The sequence below is a fragment of the Betta splendens genome, chromosome 19 (genome assembly GCF_900634795.4).
Source record: "Betta splendens chromosome 19, fBetSpl5.4, whole genome shotgun sequence".
In the NCBI taxonomy this organism is placed as follows: domain Eukaryota; kingdom Metazoa; phylum Chordata; class Actinopteri; order Anabantiformes; family Osphronemidae; genus Betta; species Betta splendens.
In genome coordinates, this window is record NC_040898.2 from 11,598,889 (window position 1) to 11,618,989 (window position 20,101).

The following is a 20,101-nucleotide window of genomic DNA, read 5'->3' on the forward strand; positions in this document are numbered from 1 at the left end:
TCAACCTCAAAGTAAGGATATGCGATATCCAGTGTTATTCAGGCTGTAACAGCATCCAATTTATATTTGTTGCAATAATTACTTGCATAAAGTGGAAGCGTATCAGCTCCTTGGGTGTTTACACTGGAGTTCAAACTGAGTAACTTCCTTGGTTCTTTCATTTTGGACTCTTCCTTTTTAGGCAATGGGCTGCTGCCTGCAGTCCCTCTTGGGAATCTGTGGGAATTTTCTTAACTGGTTTGTTTGGCTGTTGGCTTTGAATCCTAAATCAGAGAGATTGAGACAGACAAGATAAACATCTGTCCTGGGGATAGTAAACAATTGTGTATGGTTCTTGTAATGTATAATGATTGGTCATATATCATGGCGTTTGGCGTCATATGTCATTATCTTCTTTGAGGGATACACGAGTTTTAAGTTATTTAGATAATCCGGTTTATTTCCAAGGAGGTCCGCGATCCTGTGTGTGCTTCATTTAGTCAGAGCTGCCATGAAAGCTTGTCCGGTTGTGTAATTTACAGCGGTGAGACGCGCGCCTTACAAACAGTAGACACATATTTCCCTTTTTAGGGCATGAGACTCTATTACGTAATTTAGGGAGCACTCGGATCTCTGGCAAACTCGCCTTTGTGGAAGCGGGAGGTGCTTGTGCAGAAATGGCGTCGCGGCGGACCAATCAGGCGCCAGGACATTTTCCACCACCCTTCATGATTGGTCAGATGACAGGCAGCGTTCGGTGACGCGAACGAGGCTGGCGCTCGCGCCCACTCCGAGGCTAGGAGTTTTTCCACATTGATGGTTTCACGGGAGTAGTTGTAGTGTTCAAACGGGAGGCGAAGCCGACCTGGATAGAAAACTGCCGGGATAGTTTTAGCTGGAGTTTGGGTGAAGTTACCGCAAGTGGCAGGGTTTTTGCTCCTTTTCTCTCGGATAGTGATCTAAAGTTTTCACCATGCCGGTGTTTCACACGAAGACGATAGAAAGTATCCTGGAGCCGGTGGCTCAGCAGATATCCCATCTGGTGATAATGCACGAGGAAGGTGAGGTTGACGGGAAGGCTATCCCGGATCTGTCGGCGCCGGTCGCCGCCGTCCAGGCTGCAGTGAGCAACCTCGTTCGGGTGAGTAACGCTGCGTGACACCGTATCTGGTGACGACGTGTGCCCGAGCTCGGCGGCGCGTGGGAGGCTACCTGTCGCACTTTGTCCCGCTCTGGCGGCAACGTTAGCGGACGTTGAAACGCGGATCCTAGCTAGCGATGTAGCATGTGGTCGTCTCTTTACGTTTACGTCTTTGTGGACAGGGGAGATCTTTGCATCCTGCTGAAGTTAAATAAAGTTGTTTGGCTCGGGGCAAAGGGCAGTGACGCCCTTTTCCCCTTGAAAACACGCCCTGCCTCCTCCGGTGCTGCCGTGTCTGACGTAGGCACCGCTGCTACGTTCAACCAGGTACTGGAGCAACAGCTCCAACGGCCACGACTTATTCACTGTTTAACCCACTTCACTTCACAGAGCAACTTTAACACTTGCCCCCTCCACATAGACGATGAATGGGGCTTATAAGCAGGATAGGAGGTTTCAGTGGTCCCCCAGGGCAGAAGGTGCGACAGCTCTGTCAAACTGAAAAAGAGCAGAGCTGCACGGGACCAGCGCGAAGTCATAGTGAGATTAAATCTATATTCATGGCAGCTGTGAAGTTTCCACCACACCTGCATGGTGTGTTGCGTTGTCAGGCCCGCTTCCCTAGGTTCCGATTGTAGGGCGGTGTCATATACTGTAACTTTCACTTTGTGGGCTTTATTTTGGTACCCCACCCGCTGAGTTTCAGAAGCGTTATAAGCATCCTTTAGAACAGATGCATGTGTGGCTTCTATTATTTTTAGAATCAAAGCAACCTCACCGCGCTGGTGTTCCTCAGCCACAACGCGCCAACTAATGAAATGCCATCGCTGTTACCTCACAGAAACAATACATGGCAAACATTTTCTTTTTTTTAAAGGAAACACATGGGGAGATGGGGGATTTGACTGATATTGTAGCTTTTAACTTAAGGCAGATATTGTAGCTATTTAGAGGCACACTCATCCTTGTGTATTGCCCTTTATCAGCCTGCTCTAGCACACAGGCCCTGCCAGTTGGCAGACCTATACATTTCTGGTGTCTATTGTCATCAGATGGAGGATTCGTTTAAAATGTTGTTCATCATCACCCTGCCATACTTGTAGCTGCTTTTGTGGCGTTAAACTGTTTCATACCAGCCTTTGCTATTCTATGCCTTTCTTCTTCCTCATATGCCATTGCATTTGTTTTTTCACCCATTTGACTTCCTTCCTCTGAGAGCCATGTAAGAGAACTGTTTATCAGGCATAATGCTTTTTTTGCATGTTGGGTGCAGCAACAGTGTGCTCCCTCAACCAGCTGGGAGTGAACTAATCCAGACTCTCCAGACGTCGCTCAATTGTGTTCATATGTTTTCCAATAGATGCATGAATGAGTGTATAAGCCTGTAATTGCTTCCAGTTGCTGTAGCAACATTACAACATGGATGGTGTTATGCGTTCATGGAAGTTAACAATCAGATGTAATTCCTCTGCTTTTAGTCCCAGCAGCTCCATGAGTCATACGTGACCAGGCTCACACGAGGAAACAGACACACTGTGTGGGTCCTCTCTTTGACTGAAGACAGCAGAATATTTTGTCATCAGTAATTTGAGGTTGTGGTGTCCTTGGATTTTCCAGTCACAGAGTTTAATTAGGTCTGTTGGCTTAAGCAAGTAACTGCAGACAGTATTTGTTTTGAATATAGGAGCCGAGGAGGCGAAAGGGATGAGGCCTTGTAATTGCATTTCTCCAGACACTTTCAGGGTGGAGCTTCGTCAAAGAAAAGTCATTAAGTGCATTGTCTTCCTTGCCCACAAATCATTGCATAACATTTCCTTTATGAACCCAATTCAAAATCTTGGTCACCTGAAACTTAAGAACAGTTTATTGAAGTGGACAATTTATTAACGTCTGACTGTACCCTTCAAGATAATCTAATGACTACATCAACCTGGCCTTTTGGATTGCTCATACTGGTTCTGGTAAATGTGTAGTATTTGCGAGAATAGGCCTTTGAATGTATGAAATATATAATTAGCCCCACCAAGTCCTCTCAGTAGTGCCCAGCAATGTTGACATCAGTGTTCTCTGATAAAGACAATGAGCCAGACCTCAAGCCAGGATGAATGTGAGGAATGTGAAGAATTCCCAGCTCCCACCCCAGCATTTAGCTCAGAGGGGGCTGAGTCTGAACTTTGAATGAGCAATTTAATAAACTATTGAAGAAGCAGATCAATTAATCTTCCTGTAAAGACATAATTTAGCTGTTCATATCAGATTAACTTGTAAGTGTGGTGTGTATGGTTTATATTCACAGCACCAACACACATCACAGTCGTGATCTCTGTAAGTAAACTCTACCTCTTTGTTATAGCTTCTCGTGGTGGGCATTTGATAAAATAAACCGTGTCAGTGATGTACTGCGCTTGTGAAATTGATGACTTCCTGTTTACACAGATGAGAAGCCTCTCACTTCTTCACATCACACGTAAAAATCTCCTCATGCTGCAGTGTTGGTGAGGTTGCAACACACCAAGAAAGTGCCATTCCTGGAAGTTGTGTTTAGTTTTATACATATGTTTGTGTGAGTTGTCTGAGTTGTTAACGGAAGATGCATCCACGGAGACATATTCATGTCCTGTCATCTAACTTATTCATAATGTGGGAAAATAATTTAAAAAAAAATTTTTACTGTACAATGACTGATTTATACAATTGTTTTAAATGTTTTTACGATGATTAAACAAAGTGTGGAGCCCAGGTTAATGACTTCACTCACCCTCTTATTCATTCCTTTACAAATGGGAAATAGGCACGCTCATTACCTGAAGTTCTTATGATCACACAAAAGAGAATGCTTCCGATTACCTGGTACGTCAACTTCCTACAATTGGCCAAGGGAATTCGTTTCCACTCTTGTCTAGGACGCAGGAGCGTTGAAATGAGGAGGAAAAGCAGGAAGCCAAGTCAGGAAGACCCAGCAGCTGTTGGCCCCACTCGGGAACAGTAATATAGGCCAGTTTAGGGAAATCCTTATTATAGCAGTGCAATGTTTATGCCTCGAGACTACAAAAAAAAATGTTTAACATTTTTAAACTAGCGTTCAAACTGAGTGGAGTGTGACCTGCTAAGCTCCTGTAACATCAGATAGGTGGCAGTGATCTATTTTCTCCTGCTTTGACACGGACAGACAAGCCTTTTGATTCTCTACTGTCATCGCTTCTGAAACGCTATGTGTAGCTACTTCCTAAACCAGATTAATTTACACTGTTTGTCACCACACGATAACTGACCTTCAGTGCAACCTCTGCTGCTCCTATACGTTGCTATTACTCACAAGCCACTCGATTTGTCATATATCACTTGCTGGAACTGGGGTTATTGATGGAGTCTAAGCATTGTTGTGCTGCATCATCACTTTGTGTTAGCATGCCTGATCAGATTCCATTGCAAAGAAAGGTTATTAATCACAGAATTCGATTTTGAGGGTCTAAATCTCTATGCAAACGTACTTTGCCTTTGTAGGGCATTGCCAAGGGCAGCATTGACAGCACTTGCTAGAATTTTGACATTATAGATCTTTGCAGTCACCATGACACTATTGTGCTAAAGCTAGCCAACATGTGAAAGGCAGGCTGTGTCCTACCAGCCCTGAGGCTTTCAGAGTGGCCTTTCTTCTACTGGCCCAGCAATGGACTGCTGTCAACAAAGGCGGGTCTGTTCCAAAGAAGCAGCCACTTCATCAAGTTGCTTCACAACATAGGGTTTCCACACAACCGTGGAGTCTTGCGTGATGTTCCCACTACAGATATGAACTGCAAACGAGACTGTCGGCCAATAGCGTCGCAATTGGAGGATGGTGACACTGAATCGGTGAACTGTTTTAAAAAGGACTGTGGAAGTGAACAGCTGCTCTTCCATAAAGGGTGTAGAATCTATTAAAAGAACATGATATTTGTGTTGTGGGTTGGACTGCTGTCATGAAGACATGAAACACTCCACACATAATTGTTCCCTTTGTCTTTACTATCAGTAAACAACAATTAAGTTTATTTATTAGACAAAAATGGCAAATGTGATGTGGCTCCTGCTTCTCCAACATAGAATATCTTTGCTTTGCCTGCCCAGAAGTTCATAGATTCTGCTCTAGGAACTAGATAGGGATATTTTCACCTTCTAATATTATTAAAACTCTTGTGTGTTATTGTGTAGTGTATTAATACTATCAGGACCCTGTTGTAAGGAGTTAAGAATGTGATCCACATTTACAACATGTCAAACTGCTTGACAGCAGCAGTTTTAAGCTTGGGATCATCATTCTATTTTATTCGAGATACCAGGAAGCAGCTCTGGGTGGAAAAGGACAGCGATGACCTGTAAATAGAGCCTTGAGTCTGCTTGGTTTAGGCACTCCTTTGTGCTACCTCACAGGAGAATATGAGTCCGGGTTCATTCGACCGTCGTGTCTAAACTTGACTTGATCATATAAATTTGCACAGTTTTGCTCTGAGATCACATAAACTTGTCCAGCGGGTTTTTCAGCCAAATCCCAGTGTCAGGGAGCCACGTCACATGGCGATGGGCAGCCTCTGCTAAGCTTCAGTCTCATTTTGGCACAAACTTTGGCCTAATTTATAACCCCTCAGTTACTCACAGACCCTTTGGTCCAGGAAAAAGAAAGTAAGATGTATGTATGTACGGCTCTGCTCCATTTCAGCCTCCACGTCAACCGTCTGGAATGACTCTGCTACTGTGTGTGAGGCTGCTCACCCAAGTGTCACCAATGGAATCTATGCTCTATTAATATAAGCAAAGCTGATTTATTATAATTATTTAGATAATCAGTTTTTCAACATCCTTCCATTTTTTGTATTGTCCAGTCCATCATAAAAACACCTCCAGTGATTACACAGCAAAGTTCAAGGTTGGAAATGTTACATGTTGTTAAATTGTGTGTGTAAGTTAATACTTAATACACACTTGGTAAAATACTGTCAAGTGTTGTTCTGCTTTTTTAACCCAGTCAGTTTGGCGTCCTGAAATGAATGTGAGCGGTCTTTTACCCACGGCAGCTCAATGTGGCTGATTTGTCTCTCTGCAGAGCTGAGGTCATTGTGGGGGAGGTGACTTACTTTAGCATGGAGCGAGAGGAAGCATTCAGCTGCTTTACACATTATGACTGCCGGGGCCTGGTCTGCCCCCAGCAGCTGTCTGAACAAGTAATGGGGCAAAAGTACAAGATTAAAGACACCCCCCAAAAAAAGAGGCAGTTGTGGTCCTTGTGCTTCCTCATTGCAGTTATAAAGACGTTGGAATACATCTGAACCTTAAACATGAGTACAAACCCCTCTGAAACTTAGTGCTGGAACTGGAAGTGTTGACTGATACAAAATCCCCAAGACTGATGAAGTAGTCATCTGGTCTGACACGGAGTAGGAGTGTACATCATATCCTGTCTCCACTGGAGTCCATCTCACCACGCCTGCTGTCACTTTGCACATTTTGAAACATGACTGGTTTGGTGTGCAGCATTACCTCGCTCGTCACATTCCACATTATTTGCAGGTTAACTTAAGCATTAGGCAGTGACAGCCTAAGCAATATGAAACTGCTCTAACTCCTTGTTACTAATGTATAGAAATCAGTGTGACATTCTAGTATCTGCACTGATTTAGGATCTTTGGTAAGACTCATATCTGAGCTGTGTTTAAAGTGCCGCTGACTTCAAGCGTAAACTGAAAGAAAGTGTTTCCTGAGTTATTTTCATACTGTTGTTTTTTTCTCACCAGTTCTCACAACAGACATTACTACACTAAAGCATAAAGGTTAATGCCACTTAGGAAATATGTGTAAATTTAGACATAAATAAAAGGTAAGTGGCTTGACTGAACATTAGTATGTAAATAATTCAGAAAATGTCATACATACATATCAGCAACTGAAATAGGTTTTTGTAAGAGGGGTGACTTCATGTCATAGTATAGAATGCTATTATACAACATCTGTGTTGACACTGTACGTCCTCCTACATGTTTGCATAGTGCATGTTGGGGCAGGCTGCTGCAACTGAAAGCCTGTTAGAGAATGGCAGCTGAGTGGAGACAATTAAAGGTTTGCTCATTGAGCACCGACTTCAGAAACCATGCTAACATTATTTAGCTAATTAGCTTAGCCAACATATTGACTGCAAATGTTGGCATGATATGAAAAGTTCAGCATCAACAATTTCCTCTTGTGTCTTGGTAATGTCTCATGTGTCTTTCTGATGTGTACCTGACATTTTAATTTCCTTGCAATAACTCATGACATCCTTCGTGATGTGTGTGTGTATACTCAGAAAACCTCATCTGCTTTTTTCAGGTGGGAAAGGAAACCGTGCAAACCACAGAAGACCAGCTCATGAAAAGGGACATGCCCCCAGCTTTTATTAAGTAAGCACAGTATTGTCACACTGCTCTCCTAAACCTCTGAGATGAATTTAGATCAAGTGATTCATTCTCTACAGTACGTGGAACCCACTGGATTCTCTCTTTATCTGTTGCAGTAATGACTGGTTGTGTCCAAGCAAAGGTCAGACATGGCTTGTTAATGTCTTGCCCTAGTGAAACATAAATACTTTATTTTCTAGGGAGTACCTCATTTATCCCGACACCCACAAACTCATTGCACAGTCCCTTGCTGTCTGATATTTATATACAGAAAACACACATGCCGAGGATAAAATGAGAGATATTTAGAGAAAGGATTTATTGGCAGGTTCTATAATACTGTTTTCAGTGAAGGGGCAGGTCCTGGAGCCCTCGGGGGTCAGGGATGAAATGAACTGGCAGGCACAGGTTGTCAGGCCCCACACATTTGGCTCCTCAAAGTCACATCGTCACCTTGTCGTGAGCCGTCAGCACACGTGCTGGAATGCGCCTCCTTCACTAAATATAGTGTCTGTTGAGGCCTAGTGTGTGCATGGCTGTTTCTCCCTAGTGCACGCTGAAGGACACTGTTGGCTGGTTCTGTGCAGGCCTGACTCGATGTCATGAACATGCATTGGCTTTTACAGTTTAAAACAATTGCCCTGTCAGAACAGTGGAAACTGGGTTTCTTCTCATTTGGCCCCTTTTTAATGCCTAAAACTGGAACATTGTCCTCGTAGTACAACCTTTTAGAGTCTGCGTAATGTTAAGTAGCCTATGTGTTGACGCTTGTTTGAGTCAGGCATGTTGCCTTTGTCTTTGTGCAATATGGCTGTTGCGATATTACGCTGATGACGTGCAATTGTGCAATTCTGATTCCGTATAAGGCTTAAAATGTACTTCTAAATCTGGTTAATTCAGGCTGTTCTCAGTCATGTACTACAGCCCTATTACAGTGTCCTATTCAATCGTATGCATGCAAATCAAACAGGAAGGAAATAGTGACCATAGTGCAAAGATGAAGAAGATTACAGAAATAGACTGAAACATGTGTGAATTACTCCATTTTGTAAGTACATTTTTATGTACTTATAATGATTATGGTTACACTATTTTCGTTTTTGACATACTGACGCCTTTTAAATTTCCATTTTTTGTTTTGAAGAAGATTTTGAAGTATTATTCTTATTCTAATAAAAGATATAGTACAAAATACAAAGTTCCTAAACATCCATTTGTTGTTTCCTGCATTCTTGTATGTCCAGCGCAGCTTGGTGACGTTAGCATGACGTTCTGTATTGATTTCTTTCCTGACTTTGAATCCATTGTCTTCTGCTTTCCACAGAGTGGAGAATGCATGCACTAAACTGGTGCAGGCTGCCTCCATGCTGAAGGCCGATCCATACTCTGTTCCTGCTCGGGATTACCTCATTGATGGCTCCCGGGGAATCCTCTCTGGCACCTCTGACCTGCTTCTGACCTTTGATGAGGCCGAGGTATTCATTTATTCATTCTTTATTTATTGGATTTGTAAACCTGTTAATCCATGTAAGATCGTTTTCCGAAGAAGAAAGTCAGAAATAGTTACTGGAATGAAATATTGACCCAGTGACTCTGCCTGATATCCAAGTGTAGATCGCATGTGAATTCAGTGATGGTTTATTGATTTTCCTGACGTTGTAGGAATTGGTTTCTTGGCATCCCCTGCTCTTGAGTTATCCCAGTGCGTGAATAATTTATAGGTGCAAAGTGGTGTCTGCTTACATCTACCTTCATATGATTTTTTTTCTTCACCTGAACTGGTTAGTCTGGTTTTGAGGATTTTCTTGGACGTCTTGGGCTTTAGTGGTTATGAATAAAAGAAAAGCAACAAATGCATTTACGATAAGCTGCTAACATCATCCAAAGTTGCAATACACCTGAGAACCTGAGACATTAAACATGTGCAAAACTGTGTGACGGCCTGCCACTCATTTAATGGACACTTTAGAATAACTCTTGTTTCTCACAGGTTCCTATTTTTACTTTCCCTTTGTGTGCAGAAATCCTTATATAGTAGACAGGAGTAAATACATTTGGCACATTTTGTACGTAGGTCATTCTTTAATCTTGAGCCAGGCAACAGTGTCATCTGTCATGTCCCTCGAAAAGAAAGAAATTGCACATCAGCATTATATGAAAACCCATCAGGCATCCCAGAGCTGCAGCAGTCAGCAAGACTCAGCAGGAGTCATCTGTCAGCTGCGTTCATGCTTTTCAATGCTGTTTAGGGATAAGTCTGTATAGTGGAGCCAGTGAACTCTAGCAGACCACATAAAGCTGGAGTATAGAAGGACAAAGCAATGAAATGTCTAGGCAGCATTAAGTGTTTGAACGGGGGCTGTTATGGGCTGTGTTTGCATAATCACTTTTCAGTGTGGAGGCAACATAGTGTTTAATTAGCTCTTGTTCTATTTAAACATGTCATAGGTTCGCAAAATAATCCGTGTGTGTAAAGGCATCCTGGAGTATCTGACAGTGGCAGAGGTGGTGGAGTCTATGGAGGACCTGATCACATACACAAAAAACCTGGGACCAGGTCAGTCTACTGACAGAGCAGCACCAGCTCAGTGTGGCTTTTGAAGAAGTGAAATGTACTTAATGTTTGTTTTTTATGTACAGGAATGACAAAGATGGCCAAGATGATAGATGAGAGACAGCAGGAGCTGACACACCAGGAGCACCGCGTGATGCTGGTCAACTCCATGAACACCGTCAAAGAGCTTCTGCCCATCCTCATCTCAGGTGACCTTAACAAAGAGGCCAGTCCTGCACTGTGCACATGCCACTTTTAATTAGCTTCTGAGCTTGAGTTAGCTTTTCTGTTTCAGGAATCAAAATCTTTGTGACTACGAAGACATCTGGCAGTCATGGAGTGGAGGAAGCCTTGAAAAACAGGAACTTCACCTTTGAGAAGATGAGCGCAGAGATAAATGAGATCATCAGAGTGCTGCAGCTGACGTCCTGGGACGAGGACGCCTGGGCCAACAAAGTGCGTGCACTCCTTTCCGTTCTGTGCTTTTCCTCCTAATAGATGAACCTTTTTTCTTTGGCATACACTTTAATGTTCTGATGAGTTTAGAGTTCATGGAGTAGTGTTACCAAGCCTTACTTTACCTCCCTGTGTCTGTGTAGCTGGTTAATCTGTTGCCTTCTCTATGTTTCTGCATCTGCCACACTCCCTATAATGCCGCCATCTTGTGTCCATTTTTCCACAGTGTTGGTGGCCTTATTTAGTTATGTCCATTTGTACATTTGTATTTATGTGGCTTTTCCTTTCTTTTCACCATTTCTTTCTTCCTTAACCCCCTGTAGAAGGTAAGCCTCTCCTGTCTCACCCCTTGGTTGTGCGGCAGCATGTCTGACAGATATGTTTGCTGTTTTGTGCTTTGTGGTGCCAGTTGATACATTTCAGTAGCAATGCGATAGTGGGGTTAAACATTTCCCCAGCTATAATAAGGTAAATGATGAGTTTGACTGTTAGAATGATGTTAAAAAGGTTGAATTGCTAAAATCTTGACCTATTCACTATTTTATTCAGTATTTTTTTATTTGTTTGTTTTGTATAATAACATGAAATTATATTAAGATCTCTGCGTCCTCCTCCTGTCATATAAGACCCATAGCATGCATCTCCTCAATCCCTCTGGTAATTGATTGAGCTGACACACTTTTGACATACCCTTTTGTTTAAACAACTCTCATTACTAATGCCCTGAGACAAGCCCGTTGTGATTTCTGAGCAAGATGATCCTGTGATTGACTGAAAAGCGTTTTTGTTTTTTCATCCTTAAACTGGCCATCCTTAACACTGACTGTTTTTCACACATATTCAAGTGAATAACAGCAGCTGCGGTTTAACCAGAAAACCACTACACCCAATAGCACAGGGAACATCACTTCACACCTTGTACCGTGTCTTAGGCTTCCTTTGTTCGCCTCACTTACTTTCACATTCCTAGTCATGCACACTAACATGATTGTTGTTAGGCTGTTGACACTGAGTCACTGATGTAGACATATTTGTGGTTCCTGTTTTTATTTGCAGGGCTTTGTACTTAATAGGATTCAATTACTATGAAACCTTTGCCTTGTGTGGCAACAATTCAGGCTACATTAAGAGGCATGTGTTGTCTGAACTGAACCACCCATTCGTTTGCTTTGGTCCTCTGCATAGTCCGATTGGACGCAACCTTGTCTTGCAGACTTCAGCGATGAGTGGACTCATTGTCAAGTCTGCTGCTGTTGGACAGATTGTTGTATTTCCATCCCCTTTGATTGAGATACAATGGAGAGTTGTTTGGCTTTTAACACATTCATGACTGGTGATGGAAAAGAACGATGGAAACAGCATGTGTTACATGGTTGTGCCTGACTGACGTTAGTGATGCTGCATGTGGACTTTGCTGTTTTCTGGTTGTGAAAAATGACAAGATCTTGAAGCTTTTCTGATCATGCAACTACAGTCAAAACCCAGTTTCTAAATGTCATGGCTATGATGCAATATGGGGAATTTAACTTGAGCGCATTAATGTTACTTAAAATGAAGTGCATTAACTCCTTTTCTAGTTTTCTTCCGCTTAGTTTATTCATTAATTCAGTTGATTCCTTTTTAAATTATTCATTTCATTTTCTTCTATCCTAAAGGACACAGAAGCCATGAGAAGAGCTCTGGGGCTCATTGACTCAAAGATGGCTCAGGCCAAGAACTGGCTGAGGGATCCAAATGCTCAACCAGGTGATGAACATGAACCCATGTCCTCTTAGTGACTCAGTCTATTCTCATTAGTTTTTTTATCTGTATTTTGCTAGTTACAGCACGTGTAATGTGTTTGTTTTTGCTTTTAGGGGATGCAGGCGAACAGGCTGTCCGACAGATCCTTGATGAAGCTGGGAAAGTGGGCGAACTGTGTGCTGGCAAGGAGCGCCGAGATATCCTAGGCACAGCCAAGACCCTGGGCCAGATGACTGACCAGGTGTCCGAGATGAGAGCCAGGTACAGTTTACACCACAGGACATTGTTCATCTGTGTCGACTATGGCAAAATGTTTTCACACATTTAATACAGTCTGTTGTTTTCATTAGACAGATCTGTGCCTTGTTATTGTAAATTCTCTAGATTTCTAGTCACAGTTTAGTCAGTTCTTCCGCTGACGGTATCCATGTCTCTGATTTGTCCATTCCAGAGGTCACGGGGCATCTCCAGCCGCCATGCAGAAAGCCCAGCAGGTTTCTCAAGGGCTGGACGTGCTAACTGGCAAGGTGGAAAATGCAGCTCGCAAGCTGGAGGCCATGACTAACTCCAAGCAGGTCATTGCCAAAAGGATCGATGCTGCTCAGGTGAATCACTGACCCATACAGCATTTGTCTTACGAGTCATGAGTTGGAATCTGTCAGAACATCCAGTTGGAAGAGTTTTTATTTTTCTGCTTTAGAACTGGCTGTCTGACCCTCACGGCGGCCCAGAGGGAGAAGAAAACATCAGAGCCCTGCTCGCTGAAACCAAAAAGATTGCAGACATGTGTGAGGATCCCAAAGAAAGAGATGACATATTGCGCTCAATGGGAGAGATTGCTGCCATGACGGCCAAGCTGTCAGATCTTAGACGACAGTAAGTTGCAGTTTGTCTGAAATATGAGCCCTTCTAATAATCCAAATCTAAATTGGATTTATTTCTGGTCTATTCCCTGCTTGCAAATATGATTAACTTTTCAATTTCTTCTAGGGGTAAAGGTGACACTCCTGAGGCCAGAGCTTTGGCTAAACAAATCGCAACAGCTCTGCAGAACCTGCAATCCAAGACCAACAAAGCTGTGGCCAACAGCAGGCCTGCGAAGGCAGCCGTGCACTTGGAAGGAAAGATTGAGCAGGCGCAGCGCTGGATCGACAATCCCACAGTGGATGACAGTGGTGTTGGTGGGTCTGGCTCCCATCCTCCTGTATTTCCTCACCCCGCTTCATCTTTCCTTGACACTCCTTCACATTCTTTCTCCTGTGGCTAAATTGCAGACCAGACACTTGGTGAACATATTGCCTTCTGCTGTCATACATTCCACAGCACTCTTTGCTGTTGTTGTATTCTGTGGTTTGGACATGCTGTTATACAAGCTTAAATACAGGAATGGTGGAACGATGAAACAGGCATAAAAAGAGATTTTGAATTAGCACTATGCTACCTTACTGAGTGACTTTACACACCTGTCTCCGTGTGTCCAGGCCAAGCAGCCATCCGTGGGCTGGTGGCAGAGGGCCGCCGGCTGGCCAACGCGCTGCCAGGTCCATACAGGCAGGAGCTGGTGGGCAAATGTGAGCAGGTGGAGCAGCTTATGGCCCAGCTTGCTGACCTGGCTGCCCGCGGTGAAGGGGACAGCCCCCAGGCACGTGCTGTGGCGCAGCAGCTGCAGGAAGCCTTGAAAGTAAGATGGCTCACACTCAACTGGCTTTTCTCATTAAGACCTGTAACTTCGGGAAATCCAGACAATGACGCAGACAAACGGCTCCATCTGCTGGTTGACAGCGGCTCGGTGAACGACCTCTTGTGCTAACGGGTTGTAACATCTGTTTGTCCTGCTCCCAGGATCTAAAAGGAAAGATGCAGGAGGCGATGACTCAGGAGGTGTCCGACATCTTCAGTGACACCACCACCCCCATCAAGTTACTCGCTGTGGCTGCTACCGCCTCTCTGGATGCCCCCAACAGAGATGAGGTCAGTGGGATCCGTTCCTTACTGTGCTAAGCTCCTATCAGTGGTGGAATGTTTATTAAAAAAGGGTTTTCTATTTTTAACAAGCCTTTTGGGCAATTGTTTTATTTGATCATGTGCAGGTCTTTGAGGAAAGGGCTGCCAACTTTGAAAACCACGCCAATAGGCTTGGCGCCACAGCAGAGAAGGCTGCAGCTGTCGGCACTGCCAACAAGAGCACAGTGGAGGGGATCCAGGCCGCTGTCAAATCAACAAGGGACTTAACACCACAAGTGTGTCACGCTTTATTGTTTATATCTGTTGCCGTTTGTCTGCCTCTCCAGTCATGGAGCTTAAGTATTTATTATAACTGACAATAATGGCTGGGTTTGTTTTCAGGTGGTGTCTGCTGCTCGTATTCTGCTGAGAAATCCTGGCAACCAAGCTGCATATGAACATTTTGAGACCATGAAGAATCAGTGGATTGACAATGTAGAGAAAATGACAGGTGGGGTTTCGCTTAAAGCTTGATTGCAGGTGATTGTGCTTCCTCATCCACTATATGCTATGTGATGTGTTCAGGTCTGGTGGACGAGGCCATCGATACCAAATCTCTGCTGGATGCTTCAGAGGAAGCCATTAAGAAGGACTTGGATAAGTGCCGTGTGGCCATGGCCAATCACCAGCCTCAGATGCTGGTAGCTGGCGCCACGAGCATCGCCCGCAGAGCGAATCGTATCATGTTGGTGGCAAAGCGGGAGGTGGAGAACTCAGAGGATCCTAAATTCAGGGAGATTGTGAAGGCGGCCTCCGATGAGCTGAGCCGCACAATTTCCCCCATGGTGATGGGTGCGAAGGCAGTGGCTGGAAATATCCAGGATCCAAGTAGGCAGATTTTCCTACCTCCAAGTCTTTAAAAGGTATTTTATGTGGATAGTGTGACATTTTACTTTATTTGTTTTCACCGTCAGATCTACAGAAGGGCTTTCTGGATTCGGGGTATAAGATTCTTGGAGCTGTGGCAAAAGTCAGAGAGGCCTTCCAGCCACAAGAGCCAGACTTCCCACCACCTCCTCCAGAACTGGACCAGCTTAATGTGAGTTGTCGATTATTTTAAATTGATTTGTTTTTGGCAATTTGCTTTTGACTTTGCTTCAGGCAGGTGTTGACGTAGATGGAACCTAGTACTTTGTTGGTACAGTATCATCTTGGTCGATGAGCTGCGCCGCACCAAAAGGTGACGAGGAAGTAGTGACGACTGTCTGTCGTCGTAGTAACGCCTTACCACACTGAGGCATTTTGTTGTTGAGAATTCTAAAGTATTTTTCGAGGCCCCCTGTGTGCTGAGCAGCCTTTCATCTTACTGCTCTCAGCCTTTTCTTGCTGTGACAAACCACATACTGAGAAACAAGAGCAACATTCCTTCAAAGTCGTCCATGGTTTATGTATGTGTTGGCAGTTCGACAAGACTTCATGGCAGCTCCGTGTAGCGCTGCTATGACAACTAGAAACCAAGTACCTGGTGCAAAAAGCATGTATAGTCTAGCAGAGTTAAGTGGTGGGTGGAAAAACACAGTGTGTCCAGAGTGAATTGTATATTAAAATGACCAAGTACTTGCATTTTTCTTGGTAGCTCAACGATGAGCCAGCACCACCAAAGCCTCCTCTTCCAGAGGGTGAGGTTCCTCCCCCGAGGCCTCCTCCTCCAGAGGAGAAAGACGAGGAGTTCCCTGAGCAGAAGGCTGGCGACATGGTTAATGAGCCCATGATGGTCGCTGCCAGGCAGCTCCACGACGAGGCCCGCAAGTGGTCCAGCAAAGTGAGTCACCACTGCACACCAGAGAGAGTAATGGAGTAAGCGCTTTGAGACTGATTGGAATTCTGTTGTGCTTCACAGGGCAACGACATCATTGGCGCTGCCAAACGAATGGCCTTGCTCATGGCCGAGATGTCGCGTCTGGTGCGCGGCGGCAGCGGGAACAAGCGAGCGCTCATCCAGTGTGCCAAGGATATCGCAAAGGCCTCTGATGAAGTAACGCGACTGGCCAAGGAAGTGGCGAAGCAGTGTACTGACAAACGCATCCGCACCAACCTGCTTCAGGTCAGTTCAGTAATGTGCACCTTCTCACTGTGGAAAACTATCAGTCATTATTTTCGAATCCCATTTTCTTTTATTTAGGTGTGTGAGCGTATTCCCACCATCAGCACCCAGCTTAAAATCCTGTCCACAGTCAAGGCCACTATGTTGGGTCGTACAAACATTAGCGAAGAGGAGTCAGAGCAGGTGAGTGTGTCAGACTACAGCTTCCAAGTGTTCTTGGTGAATTGCAGTTGAATTCATCATTTACTGTCTACCTTTTTCCCCCATCAGGCTACTGAAATGTTAGTCCACAACGCTCAGAACCTGATGCAATCTGTGAAGGAGACGGTCCGGGAAGCGGAGGCGGCTTCTATTAAGATCCGGACAGATGCAGGTTTCACCCTCCACTGGGTCAGGAAGACCCCCTGGTACCAGTAAGAGAAGGGCCACGGTTCCACCGCTCCATGCTGGTCTGTCCGGCTGTCGGACAGATGTATGCTTCATCAGAGCTGTAATAACGGTGCCCATCCCTCTGCTGTGGCCAGAGCTGTCGCTTAGTCCCAGGTCCTGTCTGTAACAGTTGCTGTCCTGGTAGAATGTAAAAAATGCCCTGTCTGTGCGGGTTATGGATTAGTTTTACTTGCTGGGAGCGTCTTTTATTCAAAAGTGTGTAAAAAATTTAGTGCAGTAGTTTATTTTGACAAATCCCAGAGATTTATATATATTGATTAGAGGTTCTTAAACTCTCCACTAAAACGTGGAGGTATAGTAGGTTGTTTCTTGACTCTTCTGGACACAAACCACAGTTTAAATAATAATAATGTTATAATTATCATTAATTCAACGTTGCTAGAACAAGCACACGTGAACTAGGGGACATTATAAGCTTATGTTGAACACACTTTAAACATAGTCAGTGGTATTTATCTGTTTACACTATTTTATGTTAGCACAAGTAAAAAACACTGCTCCTTATTTTACATTTTGTAACACAGTTGTAGTTAAAGTAAATGTTTTCAGACTTCTGCCAAAGACTTTCTGCCTTGATCTTTTTAAGTGCCGCAATATGTATTTGACATTACTTAAACAAGCTCTGTGGTTTCTTCCCCACAGCAGATCAAAAACGGCTTCAAGTCATTCTACGCACATTGTATGTTCCATGTGTTGCATTGAGATTAGATGTAATTAATAAGCTTGTGCATCACTATGAGGCCTCACAGCCAAGAACAATTACTCTGATTTCACACAATCTAACTACGCTTGGACTTCTTTGGAGAAACTGCAGGGCTTTTTATAAACACTGAGCACACTGTGTAATGTCTGGTGCATCATCCATTGAGAAAATGAAATGCACAGTCCTCCTAGGTAGCCATGGGAACGACCAGCGTCTAGAGATGAAGCAGTGTCTGCAGCTGCTGGAAAAAGAAACTGGCCACTTCTCATGGCAACTGTGATTAATACTTTGAAATGTCTGGAGTCTTTTTTATCTCCTGTACCAACTGATGTGCCTTGTGGAAGACCGTTTATTTGCAACTGATACGGTTTTGATTTTTAGCATTTTGTATCATTTGTACATGGTGACATTGGGATGATTTGTTAAACACTTGTACACGATTGCTCTATAAAGGTCCACCTGCTCTGTGGCTCTAACTTCAAGTCAGATTATGCTCTATGCAATTACTGAGGACTTGTAAAAGCTGTCAAGGTTATGCAATTTGGTTGGGTTTCAGTGGGACTGAACATTTGTGCTTTAGGCGTTGTTCACTATTTTGTAATAAAGCATTTCATAGCACTTTGAACCGTGTTTGCTCATTTCGCATGTTTGGTTTGAACTGATGCTGCATACTTTCTAACCTGATTCAATACAAGGACATTATCGTAATGTGTTTAACAAGGCACCAATTGAAATACATTTGAATTGACAATTAATATAAATCATCAGATTTTGAGGCGACTCTTCATCACTGGACTGTGGGATCTTAGGCTTTGGCTCCAGATGGGAAATCCTCCTATGGGCAGTGCAAAAGTAAGCGGCTACTCTATGTGTGTATTTTATCACGGAACATTAAGATCTATTTTTAGAAATACAATTAAGCGTGTGAACCTCGCAGAGCGAAGGGAATAGGCAGGAAGTTGAACTCGTGGTTGAAGCAGGATGGAGGGGAAAGCTGTGATAACACCACATGAATACGGGAGTCGGGCTCGTCCGGGAGAACGTGGCTCCTAAGTATCGGCCCCTCTCTGGAGATAATGATGTGTTTCTCTCTGGGTCGCATCCTGCTCACCGATTTCTCCAGCATCGTCGGTGGAAGGAAGCCGCAGCCTCTTGCTACTCGTCCCCGGCAGTGAGCAGCGGCTTCCCGGGGCTCGTCAGCGTCGACGCGCCGGTCGCCGATTACGAGCAGAGATGTCTGCCGAAGAAACGAGCGCGTCGACGTGGAGGAAAAGGACGTTAAGGTACAAAAGACCCGGTCCGTGTTGCTGGTAAACGCGGTGCTTGTGCACGTAGCAGCCGCAGCTAGCTGCTACTTCCCGCTAACGCCTCCCGTTGCAGCGCCGCGGCGGCACCGGGCGCTGGGCTGTCGGGACACTTGAACGTCGCATCGCGGCTGCGTTCACGCGAAAGCACCGTTAGCCTTCGAGCTGAGGGCAGATTGCTCCATTAAAAGGATGCTAACGACAGCTAGCAGCCGAGGGTGGGTTCGGCATCACATGACTGACAGACGCTGGAATTGTTCAACCCGTGCTTAAAGGATGCGCTGAGAGCGGGTGGTCGAATCGTGCTGCTTGAGGGATTGTCAATAGTTTATTAAATAGCTTTGATAAATGTGGAGCTTTGACGCCATCAGGTGTGAAGCAAACTTCAGCGTTGCATTGTTGGTTGTTCTTATATTACCATGCACGGTTCCGTCAGGCAGCTTAATAGTGTTTACATTAAAAACACTGTTTTCTGCGTAATGTGAGGCGACCTGCTGGTGTTGCGTTCATCAACTCTAGGAAATTGCAGCTTTAGAAAGACTCTTTTGGTTAATGTTTAAATGCGTAATAGCTCTTGGAAAAGCAGGTTTATTCTTAGAACTTCTACCCTGAACTCAACTTGTAAAAGCACCTGAAATGTTACTTGTATGTGGCATGATCAAATCTAAGAAAACAAACCAAGAAATGGAAAAATAACAGCTTGGGTAAGAAAGGAAGAATTATACATTACAAATGCCTATTAGTTAAGGCAAAAGGTCACAGTGAGCAGATCATCAGTCATGTTAGTACTTCTTTGTGGCTGCTGACTCATTGTGACACTATCATATCTAATTGAACCAACTGATTAGCTGGGAGTCTTTCGTCTTTATGAGTCTTTATGTTTAGAACATCTGTGCTGTGACGAATCAGAATGTGACACGTGGCCTACGTGCATATATTTGCGAAGGTCAAGGCACATTTTCCTCATATTCGTCCCATATTAGTAAAAGAAAAGGGTTCTGCAAGATAGTGGAGAAGCTGCTAAATGCAACTAATGAGAAGAATTCAGTCCTTAGAGGGAAGGGGGGAGTTATGGTTTTATGACCTTGTGCTGCCTTTTCTACCTGTGTCTATCATGTGTCTAACCTATGATTAAAGAGGAACTTTGTTAATATAATTTTAAATTGTGTTATTTATTTGGTTGCTATTTGTCCATTTGATGGCATTGATCTGTAGATTTGGCCGTTTTTTCCTATGTTCTTCAAACGCATCATAGAAAGCTTTAGAATGATTGGAACATGTGCAGCCAATCAAATGTCTAAGAGACGCTTTGTCCT

At 44.0% G+C, this 20,101-nt stretch overlaps 2 protein-coding genes and 1 long non-coding RNA gene across 5 annotated transcripts in view; 2 read left to right on the top strand and 1 right to left on the bottom strand.

The window, feature by feature from the left end:
- The first annotated feature begins 761 nt into the window (after positions 1-761).
- LOC114845990 (vinculin) lies at positions 762-18,106 on the top strand. Its single transcript, XM_029134644.3, has 21 exons — positions 762-1,120; positions 7,460-7,530; positions 8,852-9,002; positions 9,976-10,084; positions 10,168-10,290; positions 10,377-10,537; positions 12,193-12,283; positions 12,394-12,541; positions 12,732-12,885; positions 12,981-13,156; positions 13,271-13,461; positions 13,762-13,961; positions 14,123-14,251; positions 14,371-14,520; positions 14,627-14,735; positions 14,810-15,112; positions 15,199-15,323; positions 15,861-16,046; positions 16,125-16,328; positions 16,407-16,511; positions 16,599-18,106. Exons 1-21 carry the CDS (start codon positions 953-955, stop codon positions 16,743-16,745), a joined length of 3,201 nt encoding a protein of 1,066 aa, XP_028990477.1. The 5' UTR covers positions 762-952; the 3' UTR covers positions 16,746-18,106.
- Positions 18,107-18,281: 175 nt separating this feature from the next.
- On the bottom strand, positions 18,282-18,551 carry LOC129603373 (uncharacterized). The gene is made up of 2 exons (XR_008693158.1): positions 18,412-18,551; positions 18,282-18,316 (listed from the first exon to the last, which is right to left on the bottom strand). It is a non-coding gene; the product is annotated as an uncharacterized LOC129603373 (long non-coding RNA).
- adkb (adenosine kinase b) overlaps positions 18,474-20,101 on the top strand; it is a 77,829-nt gene continuing 76,201 nt past the window's right edge. The window contains exon 1 of one of the 3 annotated variants that reach the window (XM_029134645.3): positions 18,474-18,791. In XM_029134645.3, coding sequence (XP_028990478.1) covers positions 18,715-18,791 — 77 coding nt within the window. In that variant the 5' untranslated portion in view covers positions 18,474-18,714. The remainder of the gene's footprint in view (positions 18,792-20,101) is intronic. The other 2 variants (XM_055504280.1, XM_029134646.2) reach the window with 2 other exon arrangements.